The sequence below is a fragment of the Thamnophis sirtalis genome, unplaced genomic scaffold (genome assembly GCF_051295495.1).
Source record: "Thamnophis sirtalis isolate CommonGarterSnake01/CBP01778 unplaced genomic scaffold, rThaSir2_p1.2 scaffold_1, whole genome shotgun sequence".
In the NCBI taxonomy this organism is placed as follows: domain Eukaryota; kingdom Metazoa; phylum Chordata; class Lepidosauria; order Squamata; family Natricidae; genus Thamnophis; species Thamnophis sirtalis.
In genome coordinates this window covers 138,752,768-138,775,223 of record NW_028261381.1, presented here as the reverse complement: position 1 = coordinate 138,775,223, position 22,456 = coordinate 138,752,768, and the positions used below count along the sequence as shown (strand labels likewise).

The following is a 22,456-nucleotide window of genomic DNA, read 5'->3' as shown; positions in this document are numbered from 1 at the left end:
CTAATAACAACTGGTATTTTGCAGTTTGCAGTAGAGGTCTAGTATTAATGAGTATATTTTGGGCTATTCCAAATATAATTATTGCCCTTGCTGTTAAATTGCCAGATTAGACACCTTTCTTTAGTCTTACTCTTACTCTTGCTAACCCTTACATTTTTTGTAGATAATCATCAATAACATTATGTATATTACTGACATTTTCATAAACATTTCTTATCTAGGCTAAAAAAATACATCCATTAGAAACAGTGGTGGGTTTCAGTTTTTTTTAGAACCTCTTCTGTAGGTGTGGCCTGCTTTGTAGGACTGGCTTGATGGCCATGTGATTGGGTGGGTGTGGCCAACTTGTAAAATGTGGTGAAACTCACTTAACAATGCTCTTGCTTAGTAACCAAAATGTTGCTCAGAAACTCTGGCATATAGCAATAGCAATAGCAGTTAGACTTATATACTGCTTCATAGGGCTTTCAGCCCTCTCTAAGCGGTTTACAGAGTCAGTATATTGCCCCCAACAATCTGAGTCCCCATTTTACCCACCTCGGAAGGATGGAAGGCTGAGTCAACCCTGAGCCGGTGAGATTTGAAGCATGCAAGTCTTAAAGCTGTCAAGTTATAAGATTCTTGCACCTCTAACCCTTTAGAAAAAAAACCCCGGGATGTTCAAACTTGACAGCTTTAAGACTTGTGGACTTCAACTCCCAGAATTCCTCCTCTCACTCTTCATCTTGATCATGGGCGGACGGGTGGTGGGAGGGAACTGGAACCGGTTCTAAATGACACTGTAGATTTGTGGAACCTCTTCTATAGAAGAGATTAGAACTGGCAGGAACCCACCCCTGATTAGAAGGCAGGACAGACTTTTTCTATGTTTTTATTCCAACACTGTATTGGTCTAAATTTGTCATATACAGTATAATTAATTTATAATGGCTAGAAACCTTAAAAGAGATACATAAAATTGGGGTCTTAGATAACCAGTTACAATATCTAATTCATTCCATTATGAGTTTCAAAAATTAAAAGGGGATGGGGAAATGATGAAAAACTTTATGAGTCTATGGGTCTCACAATTTCATAAACACTATATGGTTAGAAGAATATATAATATGTTTTTACCTAGCATTTCAGTAAGTTTTACATTAAATATTAGGCTGTGAGAAAACAGGAGACAAAATGCCTTTATTATTGATTGCATATTATATTTTGATTAAATAATTCCATTTCAGCTGAAGAAGCTTCTTGTAGGAGAAGTGAAATGTCTTCAAAGAAGAACCAGAAAGTCCAGTTGCCTCTTGAAAAAGCACCTTTGGAACAACCATGACTGAAAATCTCCATAGACTATTTTTCACTATTTCATCAGCCTGCCTTTTAGAATTTCTCAGCAGCAGTCTTTCTTATCATTTGCCATGTTCTGGGCATGTTAGCTATCCATGATTGTCACTAGAACATAGATGCTATTAGATGAATACTGTATTTTAGCAAAATTTACAAAGTATGAGAAATCTGTTATTGTGAAACTGGCCACAGGTAAGTAGCTGCAATGCAATGTACTGTGCTGTACATTAATATCTAATAGAGCAGTATACAAATACTTACTGCTGAAAAGATCTTTTGCCAGGTCATAGATTTTTGGAAATCCATCCAAAACATATCCTTGGTTTTTACAAGGCATAGACATTAGCGTTTCCTTCATGAACCGAACCACATAGTTATCATCTACACGACCTAATTTTAATGGGAGATATATTAGTTGAGGCAGAGTTGAGTAGTCAAAACTAAAAATTATGTTATCTGGACACATACTTATACCTGTAGTGTATTAGAATTACATACCATGAATTAGCCTAATTAAACTGATCCATAAACTAACTGCAAAGATTGGCAATTCACAACACGCTACACTAAAACATGGTATGCTAGTTTGTTGAATAAATCAGTCACTTTTTTTAGTGCCATTGTAACTTTGAACAGTCGCTAAACAAACTTTTTAAAGTTGAGGACTACTTATATTTCTCTTTAGAGCAGCTGAAGAGATGTTCAAAAATCATTGATCATTAGATCTACCAAATCTTCAACTGCAATGTTCAATACCATCATTTTAAACATCTATCCACAGCGAGATGAAGACGTCTATATAGTGAGGTGCTAATACAATACATGTGTAACAACCAGCTGTCAGTTTCATTGCTGCTTACTATGCTGCAAGCTGCCAAAGAACTGATCTGCATGGTACACATTGTATAGCTCAGCTTTGCACTCAAGCAGCTTGCAAAATTCTTGAAAATTTTAATACAGGTAGTCTTGGACTTATGACCACAATTGTGCCCAAAAATTCTGTTGCTAAGTAAGATATTTGATAAATCAATTTTGCCCCATTTTATGACTTTTCTTGCCACAGTTAAGGAAAACATTGCAGTTAAGTTAGTAACATAATTCTTAAGTGAATCTGTCTTCCATACTGATTTTGTCAGAAGGCTGCAAGAGGTGATCACATGATACCAGGACACCGCAGCAGTCATAAATATGAGTCAGTTGCCAAGCATCTGAATTTTGATCATGTGACCATGGGAATGTCACAATGGTTTTAAGTGTGAAAAATGGTCATAAATCACTTTTTTCAGTGATGATGTGACTTCGAATAGTCACTAAATGAACTGTTGTTAAGTTGTAGACTGTAATCAGCTCTTGTGAACTGGTATGAATGGGTTCTATCACACCACTCATTCCATATTTTATATTGTCTAGAATTTTGTAGTCAAGATCTGGTGTCTGCCCATTACAATAATACTATTTCCAGCTATTTCTATCATTTCTTTTCTGCTCACCATTTCTTATTCATATTTTATCTATGTTTATGTCCTGCTTTTCCTCTGAAGCATTCACCATAATCTAGATGAGACTGATGAAGTTGGGAGATGATGACTAGATTTATATATTGTATCATCTAAAGGCATGGCAAATTGAATCAACCATAAATGGTTGAGATTACAAAATGTTCACAGCTATAAACCATGGTTTGCAAACTACAAAATATAGGCTTACACAAAATCAATAAAACCAGGTTATAGTTCTATATTTTTGTGAATCCAATCAAGAAAGTTAAATGGAAGAAACACTATAAGAAAACCATTGCATTTACTCTTGAAGAGTGAATTTTTGCTAATTTTTCATTTACCTGAATTTTGCTCCATGTTTTCTTTAACTGCATCTAACAATTCCTGTGCTTCTTCTACATTATCTGCTTGTTCTTCTTCCTCCTCTTCCTCTTCTTCTTCCGCTTCGTCTACAGACTCTGTTTCCTCTCGAGGAGCAACTATTTTTTCCTGCAGTTAAAATTAAAATAAAATGCCAAGAAAATTTGGACTAAATTTGATTCATCTGGGGAAAAATTAAAGCAACTTTGCCCTGTTGTTTCTACAATCTATGACAGAGTTTTCCAACATTTCTGGCTTTGCGGACCAGAGGCGGTGGGGGGATGAGGGAATGGTTTCATGCAAGTGGCCGGCAAGTGCACGCGTATGAACAGCTCCATTTGTGTGAGAGGCATGCAAATTCCATGGCCCAGTTGCAATCCCCTCATGGCCCACAGATTAGCAACCCCTGGTCTATGATATATTTGAGTGAAAGCTGCAAGAAAGTAGGCGCTATAAGAAATATTAAATAACTTTTGTTTTCAAAAAGATATATCCTTCTGAAAATATTCCAGTTTCTCTCTTCTCCATCATCACAATACCGTACAGGCCCACCCTCGTTTTAGCAAAAGGGGAAAGTTGTGATACATCACGTGACAACAACATGGCGACGCAAGTTTGACACTTCTGCTGTAGAGAAAAGAATACTAGAAAAAATACCTATGCATCTCTATGGAGTAGGGAATTGAATAGTTTCTGTCAAAACTGACTCTGAACAGTGTACATATCAAATAAATTAATAGTTTTTTTTAAAAAAAAGATACACAATCAAGTTATCCCAGAGAATACTGAATAGCTAATCCATATAATCACACCCTTTGCAAGAGGGATCAGCATAAAATATTTCAGATCCCGATTCTCCCACAAGAGTTGATGAAAAAGGTAAGCTTTTAATTCCTCAATTTAAAATAGTTAACTATAGTTGTACAAATGCAATCTTGGCTATTATCAAACCTGTCCATCCAAATTCAAGGCTGAGTTTAAAAATGTACCCATGCTGCTGCAAACCTAAATCTTCATTAGAAATGTGACATTATCAAAGAAAATTTGAATTCCTATTCCCTGATTGGTTTAGCATTCTGAATTGGAAACCAGCTATTATGTCTGTGTTGCCCTTAGTCCATGATAATACAATTGATTTAGACTTTGTACAAATCCAACTTTCAATGATCGTGCCAATAAACTTTAAACTGATTTTTAAAGTTTAAACTGGACTTCTATGTTGAATTTAAAGAAATATTTAAAAGAAATGTACGCAGAAGTCAACCATATTGAAATATAATACTTAACAGCAGAACTGTATATGGAGGAGCCGAAGTGGCGCAGTGGTTAGAGTACAGTACTGCAGGCCACTTCAGCTGACTGCTATCTGCAGTTCAACGGCTCAAATCTCACCGGCTCAAGGTTGACTCAGCCTTCCATCCTTCCGAGGTGGGTGAAATGAGGACCCAGACTGTGGGGCCATATGCTGACTCTGTAAACCGCTTAGAGAGGGCTGAAAGCCCTATGAAGCAGTATATAAGTCTAACTGCTATTGCTATTCCAAGTTTTTCTATTGAAATATTGAGCAGCAGAGAATGGAATGAACCTAAATTATAAAGTGCATGTTTTGCATGCAAAATGAATTATTTCAGACATCACACTGGAAACCATAAAATGCATAATCTGATCACCTACAATGCAGGACATTTTTGTTTTTAAGTATATTACTGTAAAATTTATTTTTAATTCTACTCATACTCCTATAATTTTTTATAATAGCCCAAACATCGGTGATCTGCTTACCAGATTTTCTATGGCTTTAGTGATCACTTCCTTTATTTTAATGTGGTGCACTTTGTAATATTTGCATAGCTCTTCTGCAATTGAAGTTTTCCCTACTCCAGGAGGACCAAGTATACAAATTTTAACTGGCTAAAAGAGAAGGATTTAAAAATGCATATTTATTAATAATTCTTCATGCACCATAAACAAAATGAAAATGAAAAAAATGTGAAAAAATATACTATCTTTTACTCAGGTTCTCAATGGCTGAAGCATACAGGGTTTGGAAAAGTTCTTTGATGGTTCAATTCTAGGCTTACTGCCATCATAGAAGACTGGCTGGCAAAACACTATTGCTATAGATGTTCTGCCAATTAAGACATAATGGCACAATGATTGAAACATAGCAATCGTTAACAGAACGAAGGGCATTGCAAAGGAGACTACGGTACTGCTATGGTGCATTGCATATTCCCATTAGGTCATGGCTGTAAAATAGCTTAGGATATAGTATAATTGAGGAACTTTTGCCCAAGGACCACATGTATCCCAAGCTCTGTTTTTGTAGCCCTTAGAGGACTTTCTTGGTGGCTGATTCCTGGTGAAAAACTTTTTCCCAGTGGGGGTAGGAAACACAAAAAGGTACAGTGATAACCTTAGAACAGGCTTTTCATGGTTAAAAGAAGTGGGGGAAATCAACCACAGCCAGTCCTACCCACGCATGATAGAGACCCACTCAATTTCTGTTGATAAATAAAATCCTGTCTCAGACATAGTTGAAAAACTATATAGAAAGATCAAAATGTCATGGGTTTATATTTATATGATTTAACATTACACAAATATATAACCAAAAGAGAGAATTTGAGTTAATAGAGGACAGGGACAAAAAGCATCCCTATCTCCATAAAAAGGGAACTCTTAATGCAAATAGGAAGTATTTAACTGCGTTCCTCACAATTTAAATCAAGACGGTGGATTAAAAGAAATATTTTTAAAAGGCAACTATAATAGACAATGCAACTGTTGTTTCCCTTATTTACATAATTTTGATAGATGTGGAAATATATCACACTCAATTTACAGCTGGGGGAGAGGAAGGTCTGAGAAGCTATTTATAAGGGCTGGACCATTGAGCAAAATGGTATAAATATTAGAGGTTAGTCACAGAAATTACCAGAGACAGTGGTGATCTTCAATGGACCAGTTAATCCATAGAGGGCCTACACAATTGATTCACACAATGTTCTAATCCATAGAGGGCCTATGCAATTGATTTACACAATGTTCTTTGAATCAAACATGTTTAGGTGTTAAGGAACATCTCTCTGCCTTCCCTTGTGTGAAGTTGGATTTGAATGTAAGCAAGGGTGGGCTTCAAAAATGTCTGCAATAGGTTCTCTGCCTGTTTGCTGGGTGGGCGTGGCCTAGTCAGCCTCCTGCACCATGGGAGGGGGGGAACATTTTTGCCCTCCCCAGGCTTTGGAGGCTTTCTTCGAACATCTGGGAGGATGAAAACTGCCTTCCTGGGCTCTGGCGGTCCTCTGGAACTTCCAGGAGGCAGTTTTTGCCGTCCCTGAGCCTCCATGCGGGCCCAGCACTTACCTTGCATGCAAAATGGGTTGTGTGGAGACTCCTGGGAGGGGAGGGGTGGGAGCAGCAGGGTGAGGTGGGAAGGGCAGGGCAGGATGGGAAGGGCCAGCCAGGTGTGAGATTTGGAGGTTTTCCAAACCAGCCATAACATTAGGTACAGGTTCTCCCAAACCTGAGCGAACCCGTAGCAGCCCACCCCTGAATGTAAGTCTTTAGACTTATACTTAGTCTGGACAAACACAAATTGCTCTATGATAGTAAAAGTTTCTGTCTGTCTTTTTTGTCTGTCTACATGGTCAACAGTTAAAAAAGTCATTAAGTTTGTTTCTTTTGCAGATGGCTTTAAATATTGGCAAGTCTCTTCTGATTGACTTTGGCTATGTTTCTAGGGGTACTTTGTGTGAAAGGGATGGTGTACCCACATTTATATTGTGTTTAGATTATTATAATTTTTTTAGCTGTCATTTCTTACTTCATCCCAGAGCTCAGCAAATCTAGAGTAGAATGATTGTTCTCTTAATATACTGTATGGGAGTACTATATTTTCTCCAGTATATTGGAATATGGGATTTGAACACTAATGAGATATCTTTATAGGCAATCAGTTGAACAATGCAATCTTAAGCAGATGTACTCAGAAGTAATTCAGAGAAACATACTCCCATGTTAATATAGTTCAAATTTCAGCTAACAACTGATATGTAAATATACACATTTATTTATAAAAATATTTTTTCTCCAAATTGTACAGGAAATAATAGTTCACAGTTCACTCATGCATTGCACATATGGATTTCCATTATTATTACCAATAATCCACGAGTTTGTTTATATTCATTGACAACTTGTTCAATGTTCTCAACTATCCCTCCTTGAGCAACCCATTTTATATTGAAGTTCTCCTTCAAGAATACAGCTTCCATTCGTAGATTCACAAACAACTCATCCAAGTATGTTTGCTGTAGAAAGTGCAAGAAACTGTTATTAGCAGTATTTATAAACAACCTTTCTGCATAATACAGTGTAGCAGCATACTTCATAACAGAAATTAAACATTAAACTGCAAATGAATAATAGAAAAGGTAAAAAAACCTTTTCTAAATGTCCAATGAATTATAAATATGTTAATCTGGGGATCAGGGAAAAAAACAGCTATCTCCAGCCTTTAACTGATAAAGTATTACTAAGTACAGGTGTCTCTTTCTTTGGTTTTGGTTTTTTGGTTTTATTGAACACTTATAGGCTGCCCTTTTCCCTGAGGGGACTCAGGGCGGCTTACAATAATGAGGGAGGGGAGTGCAAGACAAGACATAAAAGAAAATGTGAGTAAAAACAATTAACAATAAAAGCACAACATTCACTCGGCATTCGGGCAGGGAGAGAGTAAAGTCCTATCCCCAGGCCTGACGGGATAGCCAGATCTTAAGGGCCGTGCGGAAGGCCTGGACGGTGGTGAGGGTGCGGATCTCCACGGGGAGATTGTTCCATAGCGTCGGAGCTGCAACTGAGAAGGCTCTCCTCCGCGTAGTCGCCAGTCGGCACTGACTGGCGGATGGAATTCGGAGGAGGCCTACTCTGTGCGATCTGATGGGACGCAGGGAGGTAATTGGCAGAAGGCGGTCTCTCAAATAGCAGGATGGAACTTATGCAAGAAGGCGGTCTCTTCATAGCAGGATGGAACTTATGCAAGATGTCAGAAGCAGATCTTAAACCCATGCATGGTAGGATGCAACAGCGAATAATGCAAAGAGCAATAATTGCTTCTGACATTTGGGTTTCAGAATTTTAGCTAGAGTACAAGTAGTCCTTGACTTACAACAGTTCATTTAGTGACTGTTTAAAGTTAAAATGGCACTGAAAAATGTGATTTATGACCGTTTTTCATAGTTACAACCTCTGCAGCATTCCCATGATCGTGTGATCAAAATTCAGATATTTGGTAGCTGCTTCATATTTATGACCTTTGCTGTGTCGCAGGGTCATGTGATCCCCTTTTGTGACCTTCTGATAAGCAAAGTCAATGGGGAAGCCAGATTCACTTAATAATCAGGTTACCAACTGCAGTGATTCACTTAACAACTGTTGCAAGAGAAGCCGTACAATGGGCCAAAACTCACTTAACCAATGTCTCACTTAACAACATAAATTTGGGCCTCATTATGGTCATAAGTTGAGAACTTGTATATGGATTTTTTAAAATAAATTTCAACTGAATCCAATGAATATTTTACAGTAGGGTATTTTCTCTGTAACTCACATTAGACAAATAATCTTATTGATGTACTAGTTTAACCTTACAAACCATATCCATGCACACATTCATTTGGGTTTTTGGCAACAGTACAGAAGTGGTTTGTTATTGCTTTTGCCCAGAGTGTTTTTTCAACTCTTCAATGTATCCTAAACCCCTGGAAACTCCTGCTGATTTTTTCTTCTATTGAATAATTTAAAACTAATCTAGAGACCCTTCAGATTCAGCTAGGAATTGCACCTGCTGTGACAAAAATCCCTTACAATATATCAACATGAACATTACCAAGGCATGACTGATACTTAGGTTTATCTTTTGGAGTTTGTAATACAGTAAATGAATAAATGGAATATCAGTATAAAAGATGGAAAGTGTTGCTTAATTATTTAACTGATTACTCACATTTTCTCATATTGATATCCCCCCCCCGTTCCTTTTCTGTTAGTTAGAAGCCTGAGATTTTGACCACATTGCATACCCTAAGCATCAGCAAATCTAATTTTTAAATGGCAATACACTTCTTATTTCCTCTTATTGTAAATACCAGTTGCAATCCTTCCACCTTGATCAACCTCTGCCCAAACCTGCTATATGATATGGGAAGGAAACTGCAACCAGTTGAATTTTATCAAATTTACAAGGCTGCCCAACTCCATGACAATTCTTGGTCAGGTAATATATTTAAAAAAATTGAAATAGATATGCAATGAGAAAAAATATGAATACCCAGAATAGAACAACAGACACCTGATTTGATATAATAACATTCCCACAAGCTAACCTAGCCAAAAGAATTAAGGCCTTATTTAAGTAAAGTCAATCTAAGGGCAATACAAATCTCTTCTTCAAATGGTCTATTGTTAGATAATATCCCTTCTAGTAGAAAATATTAAGAAAGATAATAGTACCGTTAACTCTTTGCTTAGGAAAGCATTTTCTCTTGGAATCTTCTGTATTTTTCCTGGGCCCACATTTTTGCTGATGCACTTGAGAAAAACAACAACTGAGTTTCAAATCTACCACAAATAACCAAACATTAAAAATACAAAGTATATTGCTTATTACCTTTTAATCCATAAAGCTATAACATTAAAACTTAATATTGAATTAGTGATGCTAAGAAACAAAGCACAATCCACCACCTTTTTGCTCAGTACTACCTCTGCACTTCCATACAGAACTGCTGCAGATTGTAGAGGCTGTAAACTAACCAACTTCTTTGTAATAAATGTTTTATGATGCAGAGATGTTAATTTGCAAAATTCTACATTTTTAGTTAAGAGATATGATCCAGAGAGACATCCTTAAATTATATATCTGGTTTTTGGACAGGCATAACTCCATTCAGGAAATTTATCATCTTTCAATGATTGTGATCCTGGGACCATAATAATCTTTTTCTTGTTTCAGGTTTAATATATTCTTCTTTTAATCTATTACCCATTTCAGACAGGGAAGAATTGGAAAGGGTAGGTGAAACCCAATGGTGGGATTCAAATTTTTTTACTACCGGTTCTGTGGGTGTGGCTTCGTCGGTATGGCTTGATGAGTATGGCTTGGTGAGCATGGCAGGGGAAGGATACTGTAAAATCTCCATTCCCTCCCCACTCCAGGGGAAGGTTACTGAAAAATCCCCATTTCCTCCCAATCAGCTGGGACTCAGGAGGTAGAGAATAGATGGGGGCGGGGCCAGTCAGAGGCAGTATTTACAGGTTCTCCGAACTACTCAAAATTTCCGCTACCGGTTCTCCAGAACTGGTCAGAACCTGTTGAATACTACCTCTGGTGTAATCTTCCAATGATTCTGATTCCTCAGACAATAGCAAATGCCAGAGTATTCTATCCCTTAGCTCTATAAATCACACATTTATTGTATATTTCAATTGTCTTCTATGTGCCACAGCTTTTTAATTGTGCCTAGAACAGAGATTTTGAAAATGTGTTGCGTACTATGAAAATAAATCTGACAGTTAAAAAGTCTTCAACCATTTTACCTTCACAATTTCACCCAGGGTTTGTGTCGAGTCATCCACTGCAAGTAAGTAATTGGTTCTTGGTCTATGATCTGCTATATTCTGCAACACTCTAATGTGAATGGGTACATAGAAAGTACAGTGAATACATAGTATATAATAAATATATAAAAGGGAGGAAATAATAATTTAGTTTCTTCCACAAAACTCCTGAAACATTGATTCAGTAGGGTTCGTAGATTTAAAAGGGTAATGGTGGAGTGTTGGGAGTAGAAGTTGATATCTGGCCCAAAGTAATTAGAGATATCCCTTCCATCAGAGGTTTTCAAACCTGGCCACTTTAAGACTTGTGGACTTCAACTTTAAGACTTGTGGAATTCTGGGAGCTGAACTCCACAAATCTTAAAGTTGCCAAGTTTGGAGACCCCTGCCTTCCATATTAGCACTCTATAACTATTGCTTTTTTTGTAGTTCAATAAAGTCCAATCTTCAAAGACTGCCTGGCTAAATTCCTCAGATTTCTGGACAAAGTTTTTCAGAATTGGTTGCTATTGCCTTTTTCCTAAGGCTGAGAGCAAGTAACTAGCTCAATGTCGCTCAGCTGTCTTTGTGCCGAAAGCAGGACCAGAAGAGCTCAGAGTCTTTAGCTTTCTACTCTGGTATCTTAATCACTGTTCCAGACTGGTTGTTTATATCAAACTGACACTCTTAACTATTGCTCACAGATAATTAAATCAGATATTCAATTGCATCATTTCGTGCACAGTTGAGTCTTAATCAAAGACATCAAAGTTTTACTTTCATCAGGTACTTGGCATTAGGCAACATTCCTTTTCATATGCAGGATTTTGTAAATTAAAGTGCAGGAATTTGTAAATTAAATTAATTTGGAAACCTACAAAAAGGCTTAAAACTGGTTGATGTATTTGTATCTCGCCTTTATTATTTTTACACATAACTAAAGGCAAAGAACATATTAACTGATTCACTGCCATGAACATGCATGGAACATGCTATAAGACTACAAGGAAGACATCAGGAAAATTCTGAAGTTCTGGGATATAGGTAGTTCTCAATTTATGGCCATAATTGAACCCAAATTTTTTGTTGCTAAACAAAACAGTTATTAAATGACTCGTGCCCTGTTTTATGACTTTTTCTGCACTAGTTTTTAAGTGAATCACTGCAGTTGTTAAGTAAATCATTCAGTTGTTGAGCAAATCTGGCTTCTCCCACTGACTTTGCTTGACAGAAGCCAACTGGGAAAGTTTCAAATAATGATCATTGGACCCAACTGCTCAAATTTTGATCACAAGGCCAGGGTGATGCTGCAATGGTCATAAGTGATAAAAACAGCCATAAGTCGCTTTTTTCAATGCCATTGTATCTTTGAACTGTCACTAAATGAATGGCTGTAAGCCAACAACTACCGTACTTGTATTACAAAAAACAGAATTATACTTACGCTGCTAAGTCAGTAATGTGAATGGTTGGAACCACATTTCGTCCATCTCCAAAACATGGTATTAAAGGAGTCTCACCAAGCCAAGATAGCTGCAAATAATTTACCAAGTAGCTTAATCTACCATACATCAATAGAATGCTTTTGCATCATTCCCTTAAGAAGATAGCTTACCAATTAAAAGGACCACATTAATTACATGTTTAAAGCACTTGAATACTACATCTGACTTTAAGTATATAAACAGCTATTAAATGACAAGAAATTACAACTATATGCATGATTGCAACACGTATCATGGCTTTTCTGTGGTGACAGAAGTAGTTTAGGAAACGTGAGTGCAAACACCTTAAACAATGACTACAATAATACAATAGCAGAGTTGGAAGGGACCTTGGAGGTCTTCTAGTCCAACCCCCTGCCTAGGCAGAAAACCCTATATACCGTTTCAGACAAATGACTATCCAACTTCTTCTTAAAGACTTCCAGTGTTGGGGCATTCACAACTTCTGGAGGCAAGCTGTTCCACTGATTGATTGTTGTAATTGTCAGGAAGTTTCTCCTCAGTTCTAAGTTGCTTCTCTCCTTGATTAGCTTCCACCCATTGCTTCTTGTTCTACTCTCAGGTGCCCTGGAGAATAGTTTGACTCCCACTTCTTTGTGGCAACCCCTGAGATATTGGAACACTGCTATCATGTCTCCCCTAGTCCTTCTTTCTATTAAACTAGTTATTACTTATAAAGCCCTTCATGGTATTGGACCTGGATACTTGAGAGACCGCCTGCTGCCAATTACCTCCCAAAGACCCATTACATCGCACAGGGTCGGCCTCCTCCGGGTTCCATCCACCAGCCAATGCCATCTGGCTACGACCCGGAGGAGGGCCTTCTCTGTTGCAGCTCCGGCCCTTTGGAACGAACTCCCCGCGGAGATTTGGACCCTCACCTCTCTCCCTGCTTTCCGAAAAGCCGTTAAAACCTCGCTGTGTCAGCAGGCCTGGGGTTGATGAGCTCCCTTCCCCTCTCGACAGGTGTGGTTGTTGGTCATTTTAAATGTCTATTTTGTACTTGTATGTTTCCCCTTCCCGTTTAAGTTGTTTGCCGCCCTGAGTCCCTTTTAGGGAATAGGGCGGCATATAAATAAAATAAAACTTAAACTTAAACTAGACATAACCAGTTCCTGAAACTGTTCTTCATATGTTTCAGTCTCCAGTCCTCTAATCATCTTTGTTACTCTTCTCTGCACTCTTTCTAGAGTCTCCACATCTTTTCTACATCGTGGTGACCAAAACTGAACGCAATATTCCAAGTGTGGCCTTACCAAGGCATTATAAAGTGGTATTAACACTTCACGTGATCTTGATTCTATCCCTGTACGAAACTGTTTTGGGTTGAAGGCAGCACTTCAGTACTGAATGATTTGTCATGGATCATATTTCAGAAATAGGGAAGCCAAAATAAATATGTCTTGCACCAGGACATAAATACATGTTTTAATGTGCTTAAAACTGTAATGTACAGTAATCATAAATACACCTTGATCAGTAGCAATTTCTGAAAGCCTCTAGGGTTCTTTTTTTAAAATAGTTTTTATTAAACATTTTAATCTTTAAAATCAGAAAGAAAAACACAAAAAAAACACAAAAAAACCATACATAATAATATAAAGTAATTATACAGCTTTCTGTATTGGCTTTCATGTTTAACCTTTATAGTTCTCCATTCTGCATTGCCTTCCTATTGATCTTTACCTTGTCCAATAATATAATAACAGTAGTACTAACACTTATAATAATATTTTGTTCATATCATCATTATATTTATAGTCTCTATTTTCTGTTTTGGCTTCTGTTTTCAAGCCACTTATAAATTCTATTCCATATTTTATAGAAATCCGATTCTTCTCTTTCTTTTAGTTCTATGGTCATTTTGTCCATCTCTGCACATTCGAGTACTTTTCTAATTATTGTTTCGTCTGCAGGTATATTGATTTTTTTTCCAGTTTTGTGCGAAATCAATCCTAGCTGTAGTGAGTATGTATAGTATTATGTATTGAAATTGTTTGTCCATTTTTGAGTCTAATAGTCCTAATTAGAATGCTTCCGGTTTGAGTTTTATTTTTTGCTCCATAGTTTCTCTAGGGTTCTATTTAATGATGAGGGAGGCTGCAATTTCAGGCGATGCACTCTACAGCTTTCTAATGTTAGGTTAGATATGTTTTTTTCTGAATAAGTTGTACAATATTAATTTTGTAGTACATTACCTTAAAAAAGTAGTGAAGAAGTCTTTCTTCAGCTCCATACTGAACACCTGAAGCAACAACGTATGTGCCAAATTTGTTTTTGCTCTGGGGAGAAAGATTTTAAAAAGTCTTGTTCAAAAAAATTTCAAAACTTAATTGATTTCATTTCTACTGTAACAACCCATATATTGAGATAGAAAAGAATAAATTAGAACAGCAAACTGGATGGAGATAAAATAAGTAACTGGGCTGAGAAGGGAAAAAAAGTTGTGTTTAGATATTATTTAAAATGTTACATTTAATAGGCAAATAAAAACTTCTAAGTAAAGGCTAATTGTCAGGCTAATCTTCAAAATAAAGAGACATTTTACTTTCAATTCAATTTTCAATTTCAATTTACTTTATTTGTATGCCGCCCTTTTCCCTGAGGGGACTCAGGGCGGCTCACAGTTCAAGGGAGGGGGAAAACAGACAAAGTTACAAAACATAAAGACCATACACAGTTAAAAAGCACAGCAATCATACAATTCGAGTGGGGCAGCAAGTCTTTAGCCCCAGGCCTGTCGGAACAGCCAGGTTTTAAGGGCTATGCGGAAGGCCTGGAGGGTGGTGAGGGTACGAATCTCCATGGGGAGTTCGTTCCAGAGGGTCGGAGCAGCCACAGAGAAGGCCCTCCTCCGTGTAGTCGCCAGTCGACACTGGCCGGCTGATGGAATTCGGAGGAGGCTAGTCTATGTGATCTTATTGGTCTAGTGGAGGTAATTGGCAGTAGGCGGTCTCTCAAGTACCCAGATCCAATACCATGAAGGGCTTTGTAGGTGACAACTAGCACCTTGAAGCGCACCCGGAGATCAACAGGAAGCCAGTGCAGCTCGCGGAGGATAGGTGTTACGTGGGTGAATCGAAGCGCACCCATGATCGCTCGCGCGGCTGCATTCTGGACAAGCTGAAGTCGCCGAATACTCTTCAAGGGCAGCCCCATGTAGAGCATGTTGCAGTACTCCAGCCTAGAGGTCACAAGGGCACGAGTGACTGTTGTGAGAGCCTCCCGGTTCAGGTAGGGACGCAACTGGTGCACCAGGCGAACCTGGGCAAATGCCCCCCTGGTCACAGCTGACAGATGGTGTTCGAAAGTCAGCTGTGGGTCCAGGAGGACTCCCAAGTTGCGGACCCTATCTGAGGGGCGTACTATTTGACCCCCCAGCCTGAGAGATGGAACACTTGGCCAATTGGTAGGAGGGAAGCACAGCAGCCACTCGGTCTTATCTGGATTGAGTACAAGCTTGTTAACCCCCATCCAGTCCCTAACAGCCTCGAGGCCCTGGCTCATCACGTCCATCGCTTCATTGAGTTGGCACGGGGCGGACAGATACAGCTGTGTATCGTCCGCATACTGGTGGTATTTTATCCCGTGCCGTCGAATGATCTCACCCAGCGGTTTCATGTAGATATTAAAGAGAAGGGTAGGTAAGAACTATCCATTTACCCTCATGCATGCATAATTTTTCAAAGTCATCCTTGCAAAGTACAGGACAGAAGTGGGTAACTTCAATCATTTTTACTTCTTGACAATTCCTTACTTTCAATAGCCTGTGTTCTTGTTAGCCAAAAAAAGAATGGTGCTATTGCTGCACAGTATTTTTTCGGGGGGTGGGGGGAGGGGAAGGAAACTCTTCAACTTCTTTAGAGATTCTCAAATTATTGATCCCAATCTTGTAGAGAGTTGTGAACATCAGAGGGGACTTGCAAAACTAAATCCTTTGTCAGCACTTCTGTCCTGTACTTTGCAAGGATGACTTTGAAAAATTATGCATGCATGAGGGTAAATGGATAGTTCTTACTACCAGAAAGTGATTGTGATATAGAGTGCTATAGATATATTTAATTGTTAAAAGCTATGTACTTATTATCTAATTCTAGTGAAATCAGTAGTTTTATTCATGAAGATCACATCCATTTACCATTTTAGAGGATCATGACACTGCAAGGTTTGAACCCTACTTGCTGAACATAAAATATTTATACAATTTATTCTTTCTAGGTGAAAGAATCAGAAAGAGTCTCATTCTGGCCATGTCCACGCCTGGTTTAGCAAAGGGGAAAAAAGTTGTGACATGTCATGTGATGCTGCTGTAATGCCACGAGTTTGACACCCCTTCTCTAGAGGCAATATAATCTTTGCCACTTTGTGGGGGAGAGATGAAATATATGACCTTTTGTGAATACTTACTGTTTTCCCAAGTTTGATAATGGTTTTTTCAGCATTGATATGTTCCATAAAATTAAGGTGAGGTTTTCTTCTACGATAGTCTTCTTCAGTGAAAGGTATTTCTGGATCTTCCTGGATAGAATAGATAGGCAGAGGATGATTTTCTTAATGTGAACATTGTAAATTTCCTATGTTTTAATATATTTCATTTAAAGGCTATTCAAGTCTTAATGGGAAGGAACAGGTTTAAGCTCAGTACTACCAAGATTAGTTATCTCTTAGTGGCTTATCTGAAAGATGGTATGAGATAACAATAATTAGTCTCCGTTTTCAGGCTGGTATAAAACTAGACAGTAAGATTAATTAAATAGTATTATTTGTTTGTTCCTTCCATCACTCACCGGATCAAGAGGCTTGCTTCGTCCCCATGTCATTATTGTTGATAGAAGAATGAATAATTTCTGCTTTTCAAAGTGTTTTGATTCTGCATGTAATGCTGTAGTTTATAGTTTGTAGGTTATAAATGGAAAATGTTTCAATTTATACTTTATCACAAATATCGAGCTTTATCTTTCCCCAATACTACACAGAGAATAGCATTACTAAATACTGCATTGTAAAATTCTTATAATGCCCACTTCACTGCCTCTCCTTGACTGCTTTCTGGTTATGTATATGATTATACAGCATAGGTGTCAAATTTGATCGCATCACATGACATCACGTAACATATTGTGATTTTTTTTGCCTTTTTTGCCTTTGCCCACAAAGGGTGGGCCTGGCCTACATGTGATGCATCCAGCCTATAGGCCGTCAGTTTGACATCCCCATATACAGAGAATAATTTTGAAGCTGGAGTGAGTTTGAAAACATATGACTTAAGTAGTGTATGATTATCCTTGGTCGCATCACAAGGACATGCATCCTATGCATTCCAAATTAAGCATTTTGATAAGCACTGCTAAAGTTCACCTATGCACTTGGATCAAGCCATTTAATCCAGCATTGTCACTGGACAAATAGTCACAGTATGAATATCTTAAGATCCTTTATATTTAGCACAAATTAAAAAATAAGGAAAATTACAGCAAGATATGCCCAATTGAATTTCTGAAGGATTTGAGAAAAGTATTTATAATTTAATGCTAAACTAGATTTACCACCTAAAGTTCGGTAATACAAGATTATTGTATTCTCCATACTATTTAAAGAACAAATTTGACTGACCTGTTGCTGCCCAGGTTGCCTCATCAATTTGTTTGATGTCTTCAGTGATGTTATAAATAATGATATCACATTCTAACAGATGAACTAGCAACTCGTCTCGAGAAGTTGTCTAAAAACAAGCAATTTATCTTAGGTTATTGTGGGTTTTCCCCATTGATATTCATCTGATATAAATCTCTCACTGCCTAGCTAAATTTAGTCACCAAAGATAAAATTTGGTATGATTATGACACAGCTAGCTTTAAAACCATAGTGTTTTTTCAGTGAGTTATCATTAAACCAGTATGAAATATCAAATGGAATGCAACAAGGAAAGCACTGCAGAGGAATGGGATGCAAAATATAGGGGTTTGAATAAGCTGTATATGAATCAACTTCTGAAAAGACATATGTTGTCTGAACCTGTATAAATGCAATATAGTTTCCAAATAACAGAAAATAATACTTCCATTATGCTTTTGCACAGGGAGACCTTATTTGTTTGTTTGTTAATATTAATATATATTTTATATAAAATTCAAGGCACCAGACATCCTTCTCCTAAGAGCAAAGAGCATTAAAGATCATATGAAAACTCAAAACTGGTTTTCATTGGCATGTAATATTGAAGTATATGTAGAAAATGGCTGGAATTTGCATTATTACAATGCACACTTTATGATTTGTTACTCCTTTCCCTACCCAAGAATGCCTATATCCACAATATACTTTCTTTTGCTACTTTATATTGTAAGTTCCTGCAATTTAAAAAAAATGTCAATCAAATGCACATCAAGGATTTTATTCAATAAAATGAATACTTACTCTATATACTTCCATGGCAAAATCTGGTTTTGTATTCTCTGTCTGTAAAAGAGTTCCCACTATTTGATATATTCCTTCTTTTGGTTTAGGGGGGCCAACTTCAACAACTGATCTTGCTTCATCATCTTCTTCCTCTTCCTCTGCTATTTCTTCCAAGGAGGCTCCAACTGTACAACTGGCCAGATACTTACAATATACAATAAATGATAAGATGGGGAAAGGTAATTCAATGTTATTAATTACAGTTATTCATTCACATGCCCTGCTAATAAGCCAATCGGGCTTTCAGAGCATGTACCATAATAAGCCCTCCCCTGAAAATAAGCCCGCCCCAACTATTTAAGCGCATGCACAACCAGTCCCCGCCATTACCAATGTATACCTACTGGTACAGCTTGTGGGGCAAAAAGAGGGCTCGCTGCAAAAACAGCAGCAGGTGAAGCAAAGTTCTTCCACCCCCTCCACCCTTCCCTCCCACGCAAAAAGAGCCCGCCACAAAAACAGCAGCAGGCCAGCAATGCAATCACCCCCTCCCGCCTGTTCCATCTCGCACAAAAAAACACTGCCCACCATGGGATTCAATGAGCGAAAGGGAGAGGAACGCAACGGACCTGGAAAGGTAAGAGGCTCACCTCGCCCAATGGTGAAGGCAGCCTGCCTGGTTCCCTTCCCCGCCATCCCTTTAGCGAGGGGTGGCAGGTGGGGGGGGAGAAGCGAGACACGCATCCTAGCGCTACCAGAGACTGACAACTCCGCTGCGTTCCTCACCATTTTGCCCATTGAATCCCTTGTAAAAAAAACCTCGTGAGTTGAACTCATGAGGGTTTTTTTACAAGGAGATTCAATGGGCGAAAGGGCGAGGAACACAATGGACCTGGAAAGGTAAGAGGCATGCCTTGCTTCTCCCCCCCCCACCTGCCACCCCTCGCTAAAAGGACGGTGGGGAAGGGAACCCAGCAGGCTGCCTTTACCATTGGGGTGAGGTGGGCGGTGTTGTGCCATGAGGCGCACCTCTTACCTTTCCAGCTCTGTCAAGTTCCTCACCATTGTGTTCAGGGAATCCCCTGGTAAAAAAAAAAATCCATTGTGCGATTTCAAGAATAGCAATAGCAATAGCAGTTAGACTTATATACCGCTTCATAGGGCTTTCAGCCCTCTCTAAGCAGTTTACAGAGTCAGCATATTGCCCCACAGTCTGGGTCCTCATTTTACCCACCTCGGAAGGATGGAAGGCTGAGTCAACCTTGAGCCGGTGAGATTAGAACCGCTGAACTGCAGATAACAGTCAGCTGAAATGGCCTGAAGTACTGCACCCTAACCACTGCGCCACCTCGGCTCTTGAAGTTTGATTGAACTCGCAAGAAGGGGGTTTTTACCAGCCGCCTCCCTGAGCACGATGGTGAGGAATGCAACACAGCTGGAAAGGTAAAAGGCGCACCTCGCTTCTCACCTGCCCCAGAAAATAATAAGCCCTCCCCTATAATAAGCCCAAGGCCATATTTCGTTGGGCAAAAGAAAATAAGACCCTGTCTTATTTTTGGGGAAACACAGTAGAAAACTTGGAAGAGTCCCTTCTCAAATGCCCTCCCTCTTATTGGACTGAGGTATCTTTTACACATGGATTATTCAGTCTGCACCTTTTCTTCCTGTCTCACATGACCATTCCCACATACCAATATGCCCATATAACCTTTTTAAATTCCTGTTCAACTACACAATAAGAAATAGATTTAACAAGTCTTAAGAACAAGCACTGTGAAATGAACAAATTGATATGAGCTCTTATGCAGTCTTATTTTCTCTTTTTGCTATCTATTCATAATCTACTAAAGTTTGCAGATGATACAACAGTGATTGATCTTATTAGAAACAACAATGAAACTGCATGCAGATGGGAGGTTGAACAACTAGCCACATGGTCGACCGGAAAAATTTGGAATTGAACACACCCAAAACTGTAGAAATGGTGGTAGACTTTAGGAATAACCCTCCCATACTACCATCTCTTACAAGCACTAGACAACACAGTGTTGAATACTAGCGCGGGAAATACAAGCGCGGGAAGAACTCCCTTTCTGATTGGTTCCCGGGCGGAGCCGGTTCAATCCTCGCCCTGATAGGTCGCGCTACTCGACGCCCCATTGGCTCCTCGTTCAAACCCGGGGGTATAAATGTTTGGCGCGAACCACGCCACGTTGAATCGTAGTTACTCTGTTCACAATAAAGGTTGCTGTTTTGCATACCCGCTTGTCGCGTCCTTCCCTTCGCTCCAAGATGCAAAACTGGCGACGAGGATGGGATTCCGATTCCCGCGACCACGGAGAAGAACAAGCCAGCTGCCACCGCGTCTGAACCAGCACGAAAGCTATCCTCAGGCTGAGAACTCCGGCAGCGAACGCAAAATTTTCTCCGCCCTCTTCCTCCCTCTCTCTGGCTCCACACCACGATGGCATCATCGCTTCCTCCTTTCGCGCCATTCGGAGCCGCCGGAGAATCATGGGACGGCTTCATGGAGCGTTTCGAGTGCTACTTAATCGCATCGAAGAACCAGGCACAGACCGACGAGGAGAAATGCAGCTTCTTCTTGTCCTGCTGTGAGCCTTCCATGTTCGCCTCTGCGAGAGCCCTGGCCGCCCCGAGGCCAGCCTACAAACTTGGGTGGGACGAGCTGATGTCCAGGCTGAGAAACCACTACGCTCCCTCACCCTCTCTGATCGCGCGCCGCTTCACCTTCCGCCGCCGAGTGCAAAAGCCCAACGAATCCATCAGCCAGTTTCTAGAGGCTTTACGCACAGTGGCTGCCCAGTGCGATTTTGCAGACCTGGAGGAGAACCTCGTGGAGCAGTTTGTATGCGGGGTCCGCGACGTGCATTTGCGCAGCCGCATGCTCCGGAATCACAAAATTACCCTGTTGCAAGCCGTGGAGACCGCGCGAGCAGCGGAGCTTTCCGAACAATCCACGGCCGACATCGAACGCCTCCAGCTGAAACCCCCCGCGCAAACCGCCGCGGGGCCTTCCACCCAGACGAACCTCGTCGACGACCTCTCTCCTGCTGAAGACGAGGAGGAGGAAACCGTCGGACAAATGAGGACGCAGCCGAAGCGGAGGCCACACCAGCAACCACCGACGCCCGCTCAGCCAGCCTCAAACGCACCTTGCCGCGGATGCGGCGGCCGCCACAGCCGCGCATCCTGCCCGTTCTGTTCCGCCGTCTGCCGCCGCTGCCGAGGAGAAGGACACCTCGCCAGGGTCTGCCGGGCTCTCGTGCCAGCCCCATCGTTTATGCAGCCCAGCGACCAGCGCCAGGCACCGCAACGCCGCCAACAGCCACGTCCCGCGAGGCGAGCTGAGGACTGCCACTCAACCTACCAGCCCCCCAGCGCCGACTGCGTGGTCTACCAGGCGTCCCACGTTCCCGCCGGCGATCGCAAAATCAGCACCGCCGTCCGACTCGAAGGTCAGCTTTGTCGAATGGAGGTGGACTCCGGGTCTTCCCGTTCTCTCCTATCTTGGGCCTTGTTTTCCCGCCTTTGTCCCGGGGTTCCCCAGAGCAAATTGCGCCCCGTCGGGGTCTCCCTCCTAGACTACCAGGGAAATGGGATTCCCACGGCAGGAATATTCCACATCCGGGTGGAATACGGAGATTTTAAGGGGAAACTCCCAGTTCTAATCGTCAGGAACGATCTGCCCGCTCTCCTTGGGTTGGATTGGTTTCCCGCCTTGGGCCTCACCATAGAGGG

At 40.1% G+C, this 22,456-nt stretch overlaps 1 protein-coding gene across 2 annotated transcripts in view; it reads right to left on the bottom strand.

Annotated features, from left to right (window-relative positions):
• The window catches only part of AK7 (adenylate kinase 7), a 40,383-nt gene that overhangs the window by 12,958 nt on the left and 4,969 nt on the right, over nt 1–22,456 (bottom strand). For both annotated transcript variants that reach the window (XR_015698092.1, XM_087726130.1), the window contains exons 2-13: nt 18,716–18,901; nt 17,912–18,020; nt 17,086–17,180; nt 16,706–16,816; nt 14,497–14,580; nt 12,238–12,326; nt 10,794–10,884; nt 9,708–9,785; nt 7,358–7,507; nt 4,977–5,105; nt 3,176–3,323; nt 1,597–1,725 (exon numbers count right to left, since the gene is read on the bottom strand). Coding sequence is in view for 1 of the 2 variants with exons in the window: in XM_087726130.1 (XP_087582256.1) it covers nt 1,597–1,725; nt 3,176–3,323; nt 4,977–5,105; nt 7,358–7,507; nt 9,708–9,785; nt 10,794–10,884; nt 12,238–12,326; nt 14,497–14,580; nt 16,706–16,816; nt 17,086–17,180; nt 17,912–18,020; nt 18,716–18,901 (1,399 nt within the window). In the remaining variant the exon portion in view is untranslated. The remainder of the gene's footprint in view (nt 1–1,596; nt 1,726–3,175; nt 3,324–4,976; nt 5,106–7,357; nt 7,508–9,707; nt 9,786–10,793; nt 10,885–12,237; nt 12,327–14,496; nt 14,581–16,705; nt 16,817–17,085; nt 17,181–17,911; nt 18,021–18,715; nt 18,902–22,456) is intronic.